The 13,868-nt window shown below is 45.9% G+C and overlaps 2 protein-coding genes across 3 annotated transcripts; both read left to right on the top strand.

The window, feature by feature from the left end:
• The first annotated feature begins 1,815 nt into the window (after positions 1 to 1,815).
• LOC136948837 (pre-mRNA-splicing regulator WTAP-like) lies at positions 1,816 to 6,077 on the top strand. Its single transcript, XM_067242925.1, has 8 exons — positions 1,816 to 1,967; positions 2,223 to 2,269; positions 2,405 to 2,460; positions 2,709 to 2,767; positions 3,070 to 3,197; positions 3,570 to 3,748; positions 4,741 to 4,895; positions 5,114 to 6,077. The coding sequence occupies exons 2-8, from the start codon at positions 2,243 to 2,245 to the stop codon at positions 5,632 to 5,634; spliced, it is 1,125 nt and encodes a 374-aa protein (XP_067099026.1). The 5' UTR covers positions 1,816 to 1,967; positions 2,223 to 2,242; the 3' UTR covers positions 5,635 to 6,077.
• A 926-nt stretch (positions 6,078 to 7,003) lies between these two features.
• Positions 7,004 to 13,721, top strand: LOC136949597 (ensconsin-like). Of its 2 annotated transcripts, XM_067243955.1 has the most exons (14): positions 7,004 to 7,160; positions 8,070 to 8,162; positions 8,449 to 8,523; positions 8,674 to 8,837; positions 9,264 to 9,366; positions 10,018 to 10,145; positions 10,390 to 10,508; positions 10,740 to 10,975; positions 11,285 to 11,432; positions 11,652 to 11,823; positions 12,289 to 12,393; positions 12,506 to 12,556; positions 12,677 to 12,869; positions 12,981 to 13,721. In XM_067243955.1, the coding sequence occupies exons 1-14, from the start codon at positions 7,004 to 7,006 to the stop codon at positions 12,989 to 12,991; spliced, it is 1,755 nt and encodes a 584-aa protein (XP_067100056.1). In that variant the 3' UTR covers positions 12,992 to 13,721. The 2 variants fall into 2 exon arrangements, with proteins under 2 accessions (XP_067100056.1, XP_067100057.1); XM_067243956.1 differs by lacking the exon at positions 8,070 to 8,162 and having other exon boundaries at positions 7,040 to 7,160.
• The last annotated feature ends 147 nt before the right edge of the window (positions 13,722 to 13,868 follow it).

Genomic DNA, 13,868 nt, shown 5'->3' with positions numbered 1-13,868 from the left:
TCTCCTGTTAAAGTAGCCCAGCGCTTGATGACAACGCTTTCATTGCCATACTGGAATGAGCCTGGGGGGTATTCGTCGTATTTTCAGGCTAAGATAAAAAACGCCCCTCTTTTTGGTTCGTGGAAGCAACTTTCGATAAATCACCATAGTAACATATCAATTAGCACTAACCTGTTCCAGAGCAGGCTAAAGTAAGTGTAGCTGGATAAGCTTGCCACACCCCCGGAAAATAACATGGCTCTTTTTTTGAGAGACCCAGTTGACCAAGGAGCTATATTTTAGTTCGATTAGCTTTCCATACAAATAGAGTTCTTCGCGATTGCCAAGATCCTTTATTTCACACGGATGAGTTCTTGTTTGAGCGATATCGATTCAGCCGATAAGGACTCATTTGACCTTCTCGGGCCGTACATTGCAAATATCACACGCCGCAGCAAGCCATATGCTTTATTATGAGGTTATGCTGCTGTATGTGAATATGTAACGCTATGTTTTACGAAATGTCTTATCTGTTGTGCCTGTGCTTTTTATATGTTTCACTGTGGGAGAGTGGGAAACGTCATATCGATTCCCTTTTATGTCTTGACACGTGAAGAAATTGACAATAAAGCTACTTGAAACTTTAACTGTTCTTCAGACTGCATAGCCTTGAGGTTTTTTGCGTCGGGTAGGCTATAGGATACATTTTTATACAGTATAGGCGATGCAGAAAACATTGGCCAAGCCGCAGCATGCGTTGCTGTAAGAAAAGTGTACTTGGCGCTTAACCAGCTGATGAATCAATTCATCATATTCCCTGGCCATGTCCCAGTCAATGAAATCAAAGAGGGATTTACACATAGGCCTACATGCACATATATAGTAGGCCTACATGATATAAGCGCAGTATATCCTCATAATTGTCTACGAATTCGTATCAATTAGATACTCTTTGGCCTTGTTTTTATCTAGCCTACTTATTCTGAAAGAGTTGAGATCATTATTTTCGCTAGCAAGATCTCATTTGATTATTAATTTCCATTAAGCCTATACCAGCAGGCACATTTAAAGAAATGTGATCTGATTGATTGGGGTAATGAGGCACTTTAAGATGAGCCTATACATTTCCCCAAAACTTTCGCATTTAGCTTATTGGCAATTTTTTGCCAAGCTGCTTGTCTTGCTCTGGCAGCGGTGTTTGACTTAGCCATGATAATATATGCTTATTGTCTTATAGAGACTCATTATAATAGTTTGCTCGGATGGCGAGAATAGTCTATCAACGCTCTCTCTTTCGTATTTTCCGCCATCATACCGTTAGAAAATCACGGTTTTGGTGATCGACCTTTCCTGCCTTTTGAAGTAGGACGTGCACGTGCAATTTCCCTGATAAGTTTAGCCTGATTGAAATTAACCACATGATTTGGATGCGGATCAGCCGTTGACGAACCGATATTTGCTATTCTCACTCATCTCGCTAATGTTAACGGGCTAAAGGGACAATTGATTAACTTAGCTTCAACCCTTACGACGAACGGGGCCCTGTTGGCCCTTCCACCAATCTCCAAACTTTCCCATTACCAACATTTTCTGTAGCTGACGGCCAGTGGGGCATGTGTCTAGGGTATACATGATTTGTATACTTGAAATAGAAGTATGACAATTGCTGCCTTTCGTGATTTAGTATTGCATACACGACGGGTTGTCAAACAAACTGTAACAACTACAAGATTCCTGGCTGGCTACCACACAGCCGGGCGCGCGCAGCCGTGCACGTGTTGCTACCGCTGCTCCATTTTCGTGTGCGTGTGTGCTTCCTACAGCGAGTTACAAGTTTCCTGTGTCCTTTATCAACACTTGTCAGCGCAGAATGCCAAAGTACTGTCGCTACCCATCACAATATGTCTAGCCATCGAGCAAGTTATCCGTGACTATCTCAACCAATTCACCTGTCAGAAGAAACTGTGGTATTGGCCAAGTCATCCGTGGTGAGTTACTGTGCAATTAGCTTGCTAAGCTAACGAGATAGCCCGGCACTAGCAGTGCGGGGCTTTAGCAACGAATTTAGCAAGCTAACTCGTTTGCTGCAGTGCTATGTTCTGCAAATGCTATTTAATGTAGCTTTCCTAAAAACATGGGGAAACTATTATAAAAATGTACAATTGCGTAACTGCTTGCAGCTCCGTTGTGTGAATACAGTAGAGGTTCGCTTACATGCTAATCCGATTTGATCATTTCTTTAGCTCACCACCCGGAGGCCAGAATGACTGAGGAACCTTTGCCTAAGAGGGTGAGCTAATGTTAGCAGGTTACCAGCTAGCTACACTAGCTATCTAGCTAGCACCAGCTGCTCACTTGCTACAGCTAGGTTAAATGTAAACACAAAAGAAATGCATTATTAATCAATCGTGTTGTTTCTGTTAAGGTTCGCCTCTGTGAATCAGATTTAAAGACACTTCCCAGAGAGGAACTTTGTGAACGGTAACGTTAGCAAGCTTTTCAATTTAACCAGCTTGTTTTAGAGCTACATCTGTCTGCACATCCCATTGGGAATAACCATCTGGCCCGTAAAAAATATAGAATGATAGAACAGAAACGTGCACAGAACACTGATGAAGGGTTCAAGATGGCACTTTAATGCATGACTGTCAAATATAAGCACACTTGAAAATTGTAATTGTCTTGGGACTATTATGGGTAATGATTTTATTATTATGAATTTATTTCAGATGGAAAGAAGAGGAAGCTTATGTGCAAACACTTGAGTCAAAGTATTCAGAGCCGAATTGTAAGTGTGCATGTATCTATAACAAGCCTATAAACGACTGAAGCTAACCCATGACTAAACAGTCTTCATTATACATGTATAATATAAATGTGACCATAACCACAGATTTAGGCTCTGGTTGCTTCTCGAGTATATACCAACACTGACATCTCGTGGTCTCCTCAGCATCCTACTCACATGACATTGTTGTGTCCAGATGTCAGTGTTATTAATAAAACTATTAATAAAACACAGGCAGCGTTTGCATCAAGGCATCTACTACTTGAAGGCATGTCATGTAGTATTGTGTGGTGGTCCCACAGCTAACGAGGTGACCTGCCTGCGGGAGTCTGAGGAAAGCCTGAAGCTGCAGCAGCAGGAGGCAGCACGCAGGGAGAACATCCTGGTCATGAGGCTGGCCACCAAAGAACAGGAGATGCAGGAGTGCACTGTGAGTGACCGCAGATCAAACTGGATTTCTACTGCTGTTTTATTTATTTGTTCTCCCCAAGAGTTGTATTGCAGTGTGTATGTCTGTCATGTCCCGATTCATTGCTGATTTGAAGTTGAGGTTTTGTTTGGGCACTTTTCTTCAAAGCGACTTGCACTAAGTTTTTCTCAACTGACGGACTGTGCGTGCCAGTTTTCGTTAGTAGATTTCGTTAGTAGTGCCTGCCAGTTTTCATTAGTAGTTTTCGTTAGTAGATTCAAGCCTAGAATGAGCATCAGACCTGTCATTCCACCACCTTGGAGTGAATAGCTGTTACACATGGTATCTGGTGGTCTTTGATATATATTCTGCCTATTTTCTCCCTTCACACAGACCCAGATCCAGTACCTTAAGCAGGCCCAGCAGCCAAACTTGTCCCATCTGAGGTCTTTGACTGTGGACCCTGCCGTCAACCTGTTTTTCCTCAAAATGAAGAGCGAACTGGAGGACACTAAAGACAAACTGGAGCAGGCCCAAAATGAACTCAGTGCCTGGAAATTTACACCTGATAGGTAAACCAAACCAAAATAATCCTCCAGCAAAAAGACTTTGCCAGACAACTCTCCTCTGCAAGAATGCAAAATGGTGGGAAAGGCAGGAAAAATGTGCACTGTGACTGTAAGAAAGAGACAGATACCCATACCTGGTCAAGTGCCTTCACCTCTGCACTTGTTATGCGTCATACATAGACTGTCAGGTGAACTGATCTCAGCTCTGATGGGCGAGAAGGAAGCGGGACTGCTCAGAAGAGATGGGTCACTTTCAACCTCCGAACCCTCCCCCTTTAAGGAACATTGCTATACTGTGTGTGGTTTGTTTGTGGGATGTTTTCCTTTAAAAAAGAAAAAAAAAGAATCGACACAAAATGTAGTGTACCATCGACAGACATTTTGTCTACTAAGCGTTTATTGAAGAAAATACCTCAGTAATCCCCCCTCCCCTCCCCACCCCCCTCCACTCCACATAGAGTATAGCTAATTGAATGTAAGGTTGACATGGAGGAGCCCTCTGCTAGCCTGGTTCAGAGACTGTTAGATCCTAAAGACTGTTGGTCTGTGTTGTGCCCCTGGGCATGCTTGACGTTGACCTGACACAGGAGGTCATCCTGAGCGCCATTATCAGTAATATGAGCCATGTTCAGGTACGATTGTTTTGTTTATTAATGACTTGATGTTGCTGCTCTTCTGTCTTTACAATTTCATGGTTTTTCCATCTGTCTTTTCTGTACGTGTTTAAACAGTGCCACCGTGGGACAGGAGTGGCTGACTAAAATGAAAACATTCTCCCCCCCTTATGTCAGGCCTAAACGGTGTTAAATGAGTCCCCAGGCTCTGGAGAGTTTAAAGATTTTTCTAGAATCCTCTCCATCTCTGCCATAAAACCAACACCCAGTTGTGCTGGCGGTTGTGATCTTCCCTGCTTCTCTGTTGACTTGCGGATGGGGACCCACGTTCACCATGTCTAGTGCGTGACGACTGAGACGTCCAACCTGTGTCCCTTGCAGCCAGACGGGGAAGAAGCTGATGGCTAAGTGCCGCATGCTGATCCAGGAGAACCAGGAGCTGGGCCGCCAGCTGTCCCAGGGACGCACCGCCCAGCTGGAGGCCGAGCTGGCCCTGCAGAAGAAGTACAGCGAGGAGCTCAAGGGCAGCCAGGACGGTGAGGGGGAATGCATACTTGTCTCTACTCCATCTCTACGGCTCTCTTACCCATGTCTATTTCCTCTTTACCTATCGCTACACCAGGTCTACTCCATATCAATTTCATATATTACTACCCTATTTATGGAATGTCCTGCTGTCTCCATGGATTGCGTTCTTCCTAAATTGTGAGTCTTTCCCCAGTGCTAACATCTGTGTGTCTGACCTTTTTGGCAGAGTTGAAGGACTTCATCATCCAGCTGGACGAGGAGGTGGAGGGCATGCAGAGCACCATCCTGGTCCTGCAGCAGCAGCTGAAGGAGTCCCGACAGCAGCAGCAGGCCCAGGGCCAGGCCCCCGGAGGCCCGGCCCCCGGGGGCCCCACACCGCCGGCCCCTAAGCAGGCCTGGCCGGCTGGGCTGGTGAATGGCCCAGGCAGCACTAGCCCTACTCATAGGACAGCAGTAACAGGCCTGGGCCCTGCCCCAGAGGCAGACAGCCAAGCAGAGCAGGAGTCCCTACCATCGCACTCCACCGGGGCCGATGCAAAACTGTCCAACTCCAACCACTCTGGGGATGTGAACCAGCTTAGCGAGGGCTATGAGACTGTAGACTCCCCCACTGGCAGTGAGGCGTCCTTCACGCAGCACTCCATAGACTGGAACCCAGAGCCCCAGGAGGAGAGCACACTGGCTGGGAAGGCCATGAGAACTGCAGGCTCACGTCAAGCTCAGAATGGCTTGAATGTTTCAGTTTAGGGTCTAAGACAGTTGGCTCTCACACTCTCACTTTTGTGACTAGAAATCATGCCCTGATGCTCTACCTAGGTTCCTGCTGGTATCCGTCAGACTATGTAGAAAGAGTTACTGAATAGGACACTATGCAGTGATTCGGAAATACATTCTCAGAGATTCCTTTGAATCTTTCCATGGAAACAGTGAGTATGTTGTCCATATGTGTGCACATTATCTGTTAGGATTATGATTGAGGAATGACACTGTCATGATTGTTTTAAGTGTAACAACTTTTGTGCTGCTTACCAATTGTTTTGAACAGGATCATAATTTTTTTCAATAATTGTGAAGCAAGTATGGTTTACAAATTGTGGTATTCTGAATTTGTATTTCTTGTCCTAGACTGAATTCCAATAAAGTTTTTTTTGTTGTTAAAATGTTATGCCGTTAATCTGTGGTGTATTGTAAATAAGGCACGTCGTCTATGAATACATTTTTAAAAAGTACATATTTAATACAACTTTTTTGTAGAATGGGCTATGGAAAGTCACTACTTTGGTAGTTTCAAAGTGTAAGTTGATTTGAATAAATTGGTTAGGAAAATATCTGATGTGAAAATAGAAGCCACCCGTCTTGTGGAAATACTTCCATCTAGTGGCTGTCTCAGCCTCACTCACACAAGAGCATTGTGGGATTGTAGGTATAAATACCCATCTCTGCCTCACATTCATATTGAGGCCAGTGAATGATCCAGAGCATGCTAAACATCCCAGCATTTTAATACCATTGGATGCTTTTCCACCGTTGCCCCGGAAACCATTTACTGGGCCAGATACTTATTTTTGCCACACATCTTTCTCCTGCCCTGAAAACTCCCCATCTCGTTAGCTTGCGTGCACCCTGTTTCGAGTAGGGAGATGGATTTAAAGGGACAGTATCGTATTATGTACCAGAAAAGGAGAGCAGCACGCAAGGGGCAGTCTGTGAGACATTTAAAAGGAAAGTGACCATTTCAGACTCCACGGATCATAAAGAGGGAGGGTTCAGGATGCACATCTGAAGCATCAACACCACTAGACGAGAACAGGAGGCTGTTACGTAGAGACCGTGGTGTGTTCTCTACATCCAGCAGGCTGTACCCAGAACTGTGCCATCTAGTCAGCTGCTTGTTTGTTCCACCCCCACCCACCCCTCTCTCTCTCCCTTTCTCCCTCCTCCTCTTATCAGTTTGCGATGCTCTGATGAGCAGGCAGCCAGGCTAGCGTAGCAATCAGCTGCCCGGTGAATCAGCTGAGCACCCAGGACCAGCGCTGACAGGAACAAGCACCAGGACCAAGTGGGGGGGAAAACACGAAGAAGAAGAGTGCAGTGGAGAAGGAGGGTGTTCTGAATCATGGTTGTTCTGTGCCAGGGGGGTGGAATGCCAGGCTTGGTTCCTGCCATGGCGGGGCAGAGGATCCAGAGAGAGACCCCCAGCAGGACAGCGTTTCACAAGCTTTCTGCCTCTAAAGGAACCCAGAGGAAGGGAGTCAGAGCCAGCAGACAGGGAGGTGGGTGGCTTCGCCTCTGCTAGTGTTGAAATCGATTGGTTATGTCAATAATACTGATCTATCCCCTTCTTCCTCTGTAAATATGTGGTCTGTAGATCTGGGCCAGACAACTAAAAGGCACAGCCTTGTCTTAGGCTGCATGGAGCATTGTAGAGTCTCAACAGATGTATACATGCATGCTATTGATTTATATGACCATCCTCTGTTGTTTTTTGTATGTGAATTGTTCAAAGAATGTTATCCTTCTCCTATAATAGTAGTCTAGTCATCCTTCTCCTAATTCAGTGGTAGACATTAATTACATAACACAGAATGTCAAGACAGAGAAGAAATGTCTTGGGTTGATGTATTATTTCGTGAGGGAGGGGGCACAAATTGTATCAGCTTTATGTTTCATTTCATATCCATCATGTGACTGTAGATCCCTGGTTATCTAGATATGAACCGCATGTCTTTCCTTCGTGTCTTGGTGTGCTGTTTGTTTTAGTCATCTCTGTGAGGATGGATCAGGCGCTGGTCGTATCTCCATCCCTTCCAGGCACAACCACATAAGAATGGCTCTTTTTAATGCAGCTGACCCTATGCCTGAGGCTGGCGGGCTCCCTAGTGGTTAGCATTAGCCACCTCTTTTATACAACCAGGGTGTTTACACACAGGAGGATCACTAGTAACCAGTTAACCTGAATTAAACTCTCATATAGTCTGCTGGTTGTAATGCCAATGATTCAGTTCTGAGAAGATCTGTTCTTGTGACTCTATCTCATTTAGGGGTTGAGCCTTGCAGGCCTGTGACATGTGAGATAGTCAAAAGATATTTTGGATAGGGAAAGCCTAAAACCGTGACAAATGTTTTTATCACTGTAAGATTGGATCGGAACGGAGAATTTTTTCTCTCTCTCTCCGTTCTAGAGCAAGGCAATGACACACAGACAGTTCCAGAGAAGAGGGGAACAGTCTGTGGTCCTTCCTTCATCAAATCAGCCCAGATCAGAAACATCCTGGGTAACTCTGCAGGTCTGAATGAGCCCTCAATCTCTCTCTCTGCCTGGGGCTTTCCTTGTCCTTTAGCTGTCATGAGTTTGGTTTGTCTGCATTTCAACACTGCCATGACACAGTAGCATCATCCTGGCTATCATTTGTTATGTCTTTCATGTCACACTGCACTAAAATTCATACCGAAACCACTGATTCAATGCAAAAGCCGTAATGATATCTCTACAGACCTTCTGTACAGATCTGTAAAGATTCCTGCAGCCTTAACTTTGACTCCTGCTTATCATTTTCCAAGAACCACATGCACTAAATGTGGATGAGAGGCTGAGGCTGGCACGGGAGCGAAGAGAGGAGCGAGAGAGAGAGCTCGGTACGTTGACCCCACCTGCCGGAGTTCATCCCGATACTCACCATCTCAAACCAAACCAACTCATGTCTGTCACTGAACTGTGCATCTTGGTTGAAGAGCTGTGAGGTTTTTTTTGGAAGTTCAGGTTTTCCGTGTTTTTTTCCCTCCAAGTGTCACGGGAGCTGGGCTGGTTGGAGCGTGAGGAGAGGGCACGGCGCTACCATGAGAAGCAGCTGGAGGAGAGGAGGAAGAGGCTGCTGGAACAGAGGCAGAAGGAGGAGAAGAGGCGCCATGCTGTTGAGGAAAAGCGAAGGATTGGGCTCAAGGAGGAAAAAGTGAGAGTTTAAAGTGGCAGTTCACCCAAAAATCTCAATTACATATTTTTCCTCTTCCCTGTCGTGCTATTTATCCATCTACATTGTTTTGGTGTGACTTGCCAAGTGGCCGTAGAGATATCTGCAGTTTCTTGAATGTTATGGAGCTAGATGGACGATCAGGAGCTAGCAGTTTCATGTAGGAACAGTTTTCTTTCCATCAAACCTACATGAAACTCACCGATAAGAGTATTGAGATGTCAATGACAGAACGTTGAGGAAGTTAGGTTGTGTTTGTCCACATTTAAGAAGGTAGGACATTATAATTGTTTTAGGACTTGGGTTTGTAGGAACTTGTAGTAGCCAATGTGTTGTATTACAAATGAAATTGTTTTATATGGCTGCCGCCACATCCATAACATTGAGGCATCCGTTCCTTGACTGAAGGAGCGCTGTGAGAGTGCAGTACGCAGGACACTGGAGAGGAGCCAGAGAGCCAACCAGAGGCTCATCCAGACCTCTCGAGGAAGGAAACTCATCAAGAACAGCGGTAACAATCTTTTTCATTTTTTAGGAGGTGGGGTTTGGGAGTCAAGATTCCTTATCTCTCTAAATCGTCATAACCCATATATATATATTTGGTCGACAACACAACAAACAACTCTTTATTTCTTTACTGTGCCTGTTCTTTCTACCTCAGCTCTAACTTTATGCTTTCCTACTTTCTGTTCATGACCTCTGTGTGTCTTTTGTTTGGGACTTGTGCTGTGCTGCGCTCTGTACTATCCTAGTTTCGCACCGCTTACCGCTGAGTCCCTGGGAGAAGAGCTTGGTCAGTCGGTTACTGACCCCCACATGCGCTTATCTGGCCAGAAGCAAGAGTGCTGGCTGTCAGTCACTAGACAAAGGTACTTTCGGACTGCAGAAGAGAATCAATAGATGTACCGCAATGTACTGATCAATACTAATTCATCAGTGTTGTATCGTAATAACTCATGTTCCAGTTTTGGAGGTTTGGTCCCTGACTGTCTCATCAGAAGAGATGACTGTTTCGCTCTCTTTCTCCCTCTCTCACACTTGCTTTTCTCAAACATTGCTTGCTATTCACGCTTTCATGGTTTCCTCCCCTCTAACTCATTTCTCAAAACGAATCATCTATGACACGTCATTGGTTCAGTTGTCCACGTTTGTCGCCGTTCAGTGTCATGCCACTCCATGAATGCCAACAACACCTGCAAAGCCCAGCAGCATCGTGGCCCAGCAGACCACAGGACCACCGCCTCTCCCAGTCCGGCCAGAACCAACCACAGAACCATCAACCTGGCACTGGTAACTACCTCTCCTATGGTTCTGTTGCAGGTGATGTCATCACTACTCGACCCATCCTGATGGATGATATCACTGTTTGCTAGGATATCTGATGGAAGCCAATGTTTATTTCCTCTGCCATAATGACTGTGGGATTTTATTCTGTACATATACTTGGGGTGGACCATTTTGTAATAACCATTTCAAGCTACAAAGAAACGTCAATGACAGTCAGTCATTTGAAATCCTCCACCTGCTCGTTAAGGTGAAAGCAGGACAGATGCAGACACAGCACAGTGAGAAGATGTGGAACGGTGGAACTCCCCAGACAACTGGTGCTAACATTAGAGTGAGGCCAGACACAAACGCTGATAACAGAGCACGGTAGGCTTACAACCTCACTTCCACTTACCCTCAGAGACCACAAGCCCCTCACAGAACCGCCTCAAAACTATGTCTGAATGGTTCAAGAACTCAGAATGTAGAATGGGTCCATGTAATTTAGAATGGATGTATAAAACCTGAAGCTGACAAACTTTTTTACAGTCTTTCTTGTTTGTAAAAAAAAATGTTCACTCACAGATCTAAGCAAACCTTGTTCCCCTGGTCTCTAAGATCTTCCGGCAGGTCTGTCATCAGACACGTCACACCAAAGCAGACGGAGCTTCCCACAGTTCCCGAGGAGGAGGTTGCTGTCGACTCAGAGTCCCTCTCTCCTAGAAACCCGCCGGCAATGACATCGCCAGCTGTGTACCGTCGTCAACACCTGGAAGACAGAACTGCAGTGACTCCACATCCCACCTCTCCGGAACACCCCACAGTCACCTCGTTCAGAAGCGAGGGACTGGAAAGTAAGCACCCATGTACAGTAGCTAAGGCTTCATCCTAATCAGATGGGTATTCTGTAACTCAGTGTTTTCAGCATTTGACTGCAGGTTCAAATTCCCCCTTAACCTTTGATCAAAATGTCTTCAAAATGAATATGTTACAAAAAAAATATTACATTACGAGTATATTGTGTAAGCATCTATATTTAGCAGTAAAGACATGTCAGGTATATGTAAAAGTGTTTCATGCTTTTGTTATCCAGATGTGATATCCTTATGTCTCAAGCCATCGTCCTGTAGCATCAGAGTGTGTCCCTACACCCCCCTCCACAGATCATTTTCTGGGGGCTGCGACCCGGCCGTCCGCTGGCACCATGGACCCAGAAGAGGCCTCTCGCCTCCTGGCCGAGAAGAGACGAGAAGCCCGGCAGCGGAAACATAGAGAGGAAGAGGAACGCATGAGGAGGGAAGAGGTAGAGAGGTAGGTTGGGAGAGATATTCCCTTTTTTCAGCACCTGGATGGGATCAGGAACAGAACAACACTGCCGAACACTTGTCCAACCCTCACAATCATCACATCATCACAGTGATTAAAAAAAATTTTGAACCGAGCTTTCCCTTTGCTACATCAGAAATACAGTGTTGATAAACTGTCTTGTCTTGCCGTATGTGAATGGGTCTCCTGTGTGTCGTCGCACAGGCAAGGCAGGGAGGAGCTGGAGCGCCGGAGGGCAGAAGAGCAAGCGCGGCTGCAGGCCGAGGCCCAGCGGCTGGCGGAGGAGAGGAAGAGGAGGGAGGAAGAGGAGCAGAAACAAGCTGAGGCAGAGGAAGCACGCAAAGCCATGGAGAAAGCTGCACTCCTCCAGAAACAGGTTAGGGAGATAACATTCTGTGTGTGAATGACACAAAAATCGGGATTATTTCCAGTCGTCGTTGATGGAATTGACTGAATTCCGTAGGAGGCCTTCATTCCAGGTTGTGATCGCCAGTAGTGTCTGTCGTGAAGGAAAGGAATGCTGTGCCCACTATCCTGTGCCCACTCCCCTGTGCCCACTTTTTTTAAACCCACTCTGAGCCCTGTGCTTACTGCCCTGTGTCCCCCGGGTCACTCCCCTGAGCCCTGTGTCCACTGCCCTGAGCCCTGTGCCTACTGCCCTGAGCCCTGTGCCTACTGCCCTGTGCCCTGTGTCTACTGCCCTGTGCCCTGTGTCTACTGCCCTGAGCCCTGTGCCTACTGCCCTGAGCCCTGTGTCTACTGCCCTGAGCCCTGTGTCTACTGCCCTGAGCCCTGTGCCTACTGCCCTGAGCCCTGTGCCCACTACCCTGTGTCCTTCCAGAGAGAGGAGGAGCAGGCCCGCCAACAGCAGAGGGCCGAGCAGCTGAGGCTGGAGAGGGAGAAGGTCTTCCAGCAGGAGGAGGCGGAGCGACAGGCCAGGAAAAAGGTGAGGAAGAGCCTAGATGTGAACCCTGGTGTGAACCGTGAGGTACAGCACTAGTAAAGCCCTCAAGTCGCTGACAGTGAGAGACTGTGAGATATGTTTCCTCTTTTTTCAGCGACTGGACGAGATTATGAAAAGAACGAGAAGGCCCAATCCGTCTGACAGGGTACATTCCTCTTTCCGTTACAACAATTCTCCTACCGTAGGATATTATTAGAAATAAGATGTTTAATCTGAAAGAGAACCAAACTTCCCCTTGTCTGAAGTTGTTTTCCCCTCTATACAGAAACCTGCACTGTCGGAGAACATGGTGAAGGGAGTTCAACCAAAGGAGAACACAGAGCCTGTGCTGAACGGCACCATAGAAGAAGTGATGAAGCTGCCGGTGGAGGACATGGTGCCCGTCGTGGCCTTCAAAGAGCGCAGGTCTCTGCGACCGCTGGGCGGCCTAGAGGAGATACAGACCCACCAGCGAGCAGGTGAGAGGTGGCAGGTCACCACGAGCCTTTCGCTCGTTTTCTTTTTATGGTAGAACACTTCTGCAAATACCTAATCAGAGGTTCTTTCTCTCTCTTTCCTGTTCCCCTCAGAGATCATCTGACCAGCTGTCGGACGAGGTGGAAAACAGACCGTTCCAGCTCTGCCCCCGAGGCCTCTTTCCTGCCCTGCACTTTGACAGAATGTGAAAACACAATCCTATACATTTGGGGACTCCTACATATTGGAGCTTTTCAGCCTAGGAACACACATCACTATCCAAATGTGGGCACATGCTTGGGTTATTTACAAGTGTAAAACCAAAGGGTTTCTCTGTTTAGTGCAATGTCAAAGCCTGAACTAAAGCTACTACCTGTCTCATAGATGTAGGTTTAGATGCTGGTATGATGAATTTACTACAGTATGATGGTAAACACAGTGCAGTATTGTGGAATAAGGTATTTCCTTTGTAAACAGTTCATTACTCTCAAATGACAGTTTTACAATTTTGAATGGTTGTTTTAGCCATGAGCTCAAGCTTAATCCTGACATTTCTTGACTATGTTGCTATTCAAGCACTTTCCTTGAAGTTACATGTTGGTTTTGGGTAGTTGTAACTGTGTTCGCTTTTTCAACAGTGTAGCTTAAAGTGGATGGAGCCCACACTCTTCTTCCATCTATATTGATGAAGTACAATCACATTTTTCAAAGCTGCTACCGAACTTTGTTTTCTGACATTTCCATGTATTTTCTGTTGGTATAGAATACAATAGTCACTTGGAAAGTAACCATACATTAGAGTTGTGCATTAATTTCAATGAATACACATGAAACTTCCCAAACAAGATTGTTAAGATTGAAATCCATTTATTTAAAACCCCTATAGTACAATAACATCCTGGCACACTTAGCCTAACTACTGCTTGTGTCCTTCCTCTCCACCTCCCTAGGTACTATATAATGTCTCTGTCAAAATTGTAAAAACCTTTCAATCTCTGAAC

The sequence above is a fragment of the Osmerus mordax genome, chromosome 9 (genome assembly GCF_038355195.1).
Source record: "Osmerus mordax isolate fOsmMor3 chromosome 9, fOsmMor3.pri, whole genome shotgun sequence".
In the NCBI taxonomy this organism is placed as follows: domain Eukaryota; kingdom Metazoa; phylum Chordata; class Actinopteri; order Osmeriformes; family Osmeridae; genus Osmerus; species Osmerus mordax.
The sequence above is the reverse complement of the archived record's forward strand: the minus strand, read 5'-3'. Positions and strand labels throughout refer to the sequence as shown.

Excerpts from the sequence above, each read along its gene's own strand:
- LOC136948837 (XM_067242925.1), top strand. The coding sequence starts at position 2,243 with ATGACTGAGGAACCTTTGCCTAAGAGG. Across the intron at positions 2,768-3,069 it reads AAAGTATTCAGAGCCGAATT|CTAACGAGGTGACCTGCCTG; the intron begins GTAAGTGTGCAT and ends GTGGTCCCACAG. Across the intron at positions 3,198-3,569 it reads AGGAGATGCAGGAGTGCACT|ACCCAGATCCAGTACCTTAA; the intron begins GTGAGTGACCGC and ends CCCTTCACACAG.
- LOC136949597 (XM_067243955.1), top strand. The coding sequence starts at position 7,004 with ATGGTTGTTCTGTGCCAGGGGGGTGGAATGCCAGGCTTGGTTCCTGCC. Across the intron at positions 10,509-10,739 it reads AACGCTGATAACAGAGCACG|ATCTTCCGGCAGGTCTGTCA; the intron begins GTAGGCTTACAA and ends CTGGTCTCTAAG. Across the intron at positions 11,824-12,288 it reads CTGCACTCCTCCAGAAACAG|AGAGAGGAGGAGCAGGCCCG; the intron begins GTTAGGGAGATA and ends GTGTCCTTCCAG.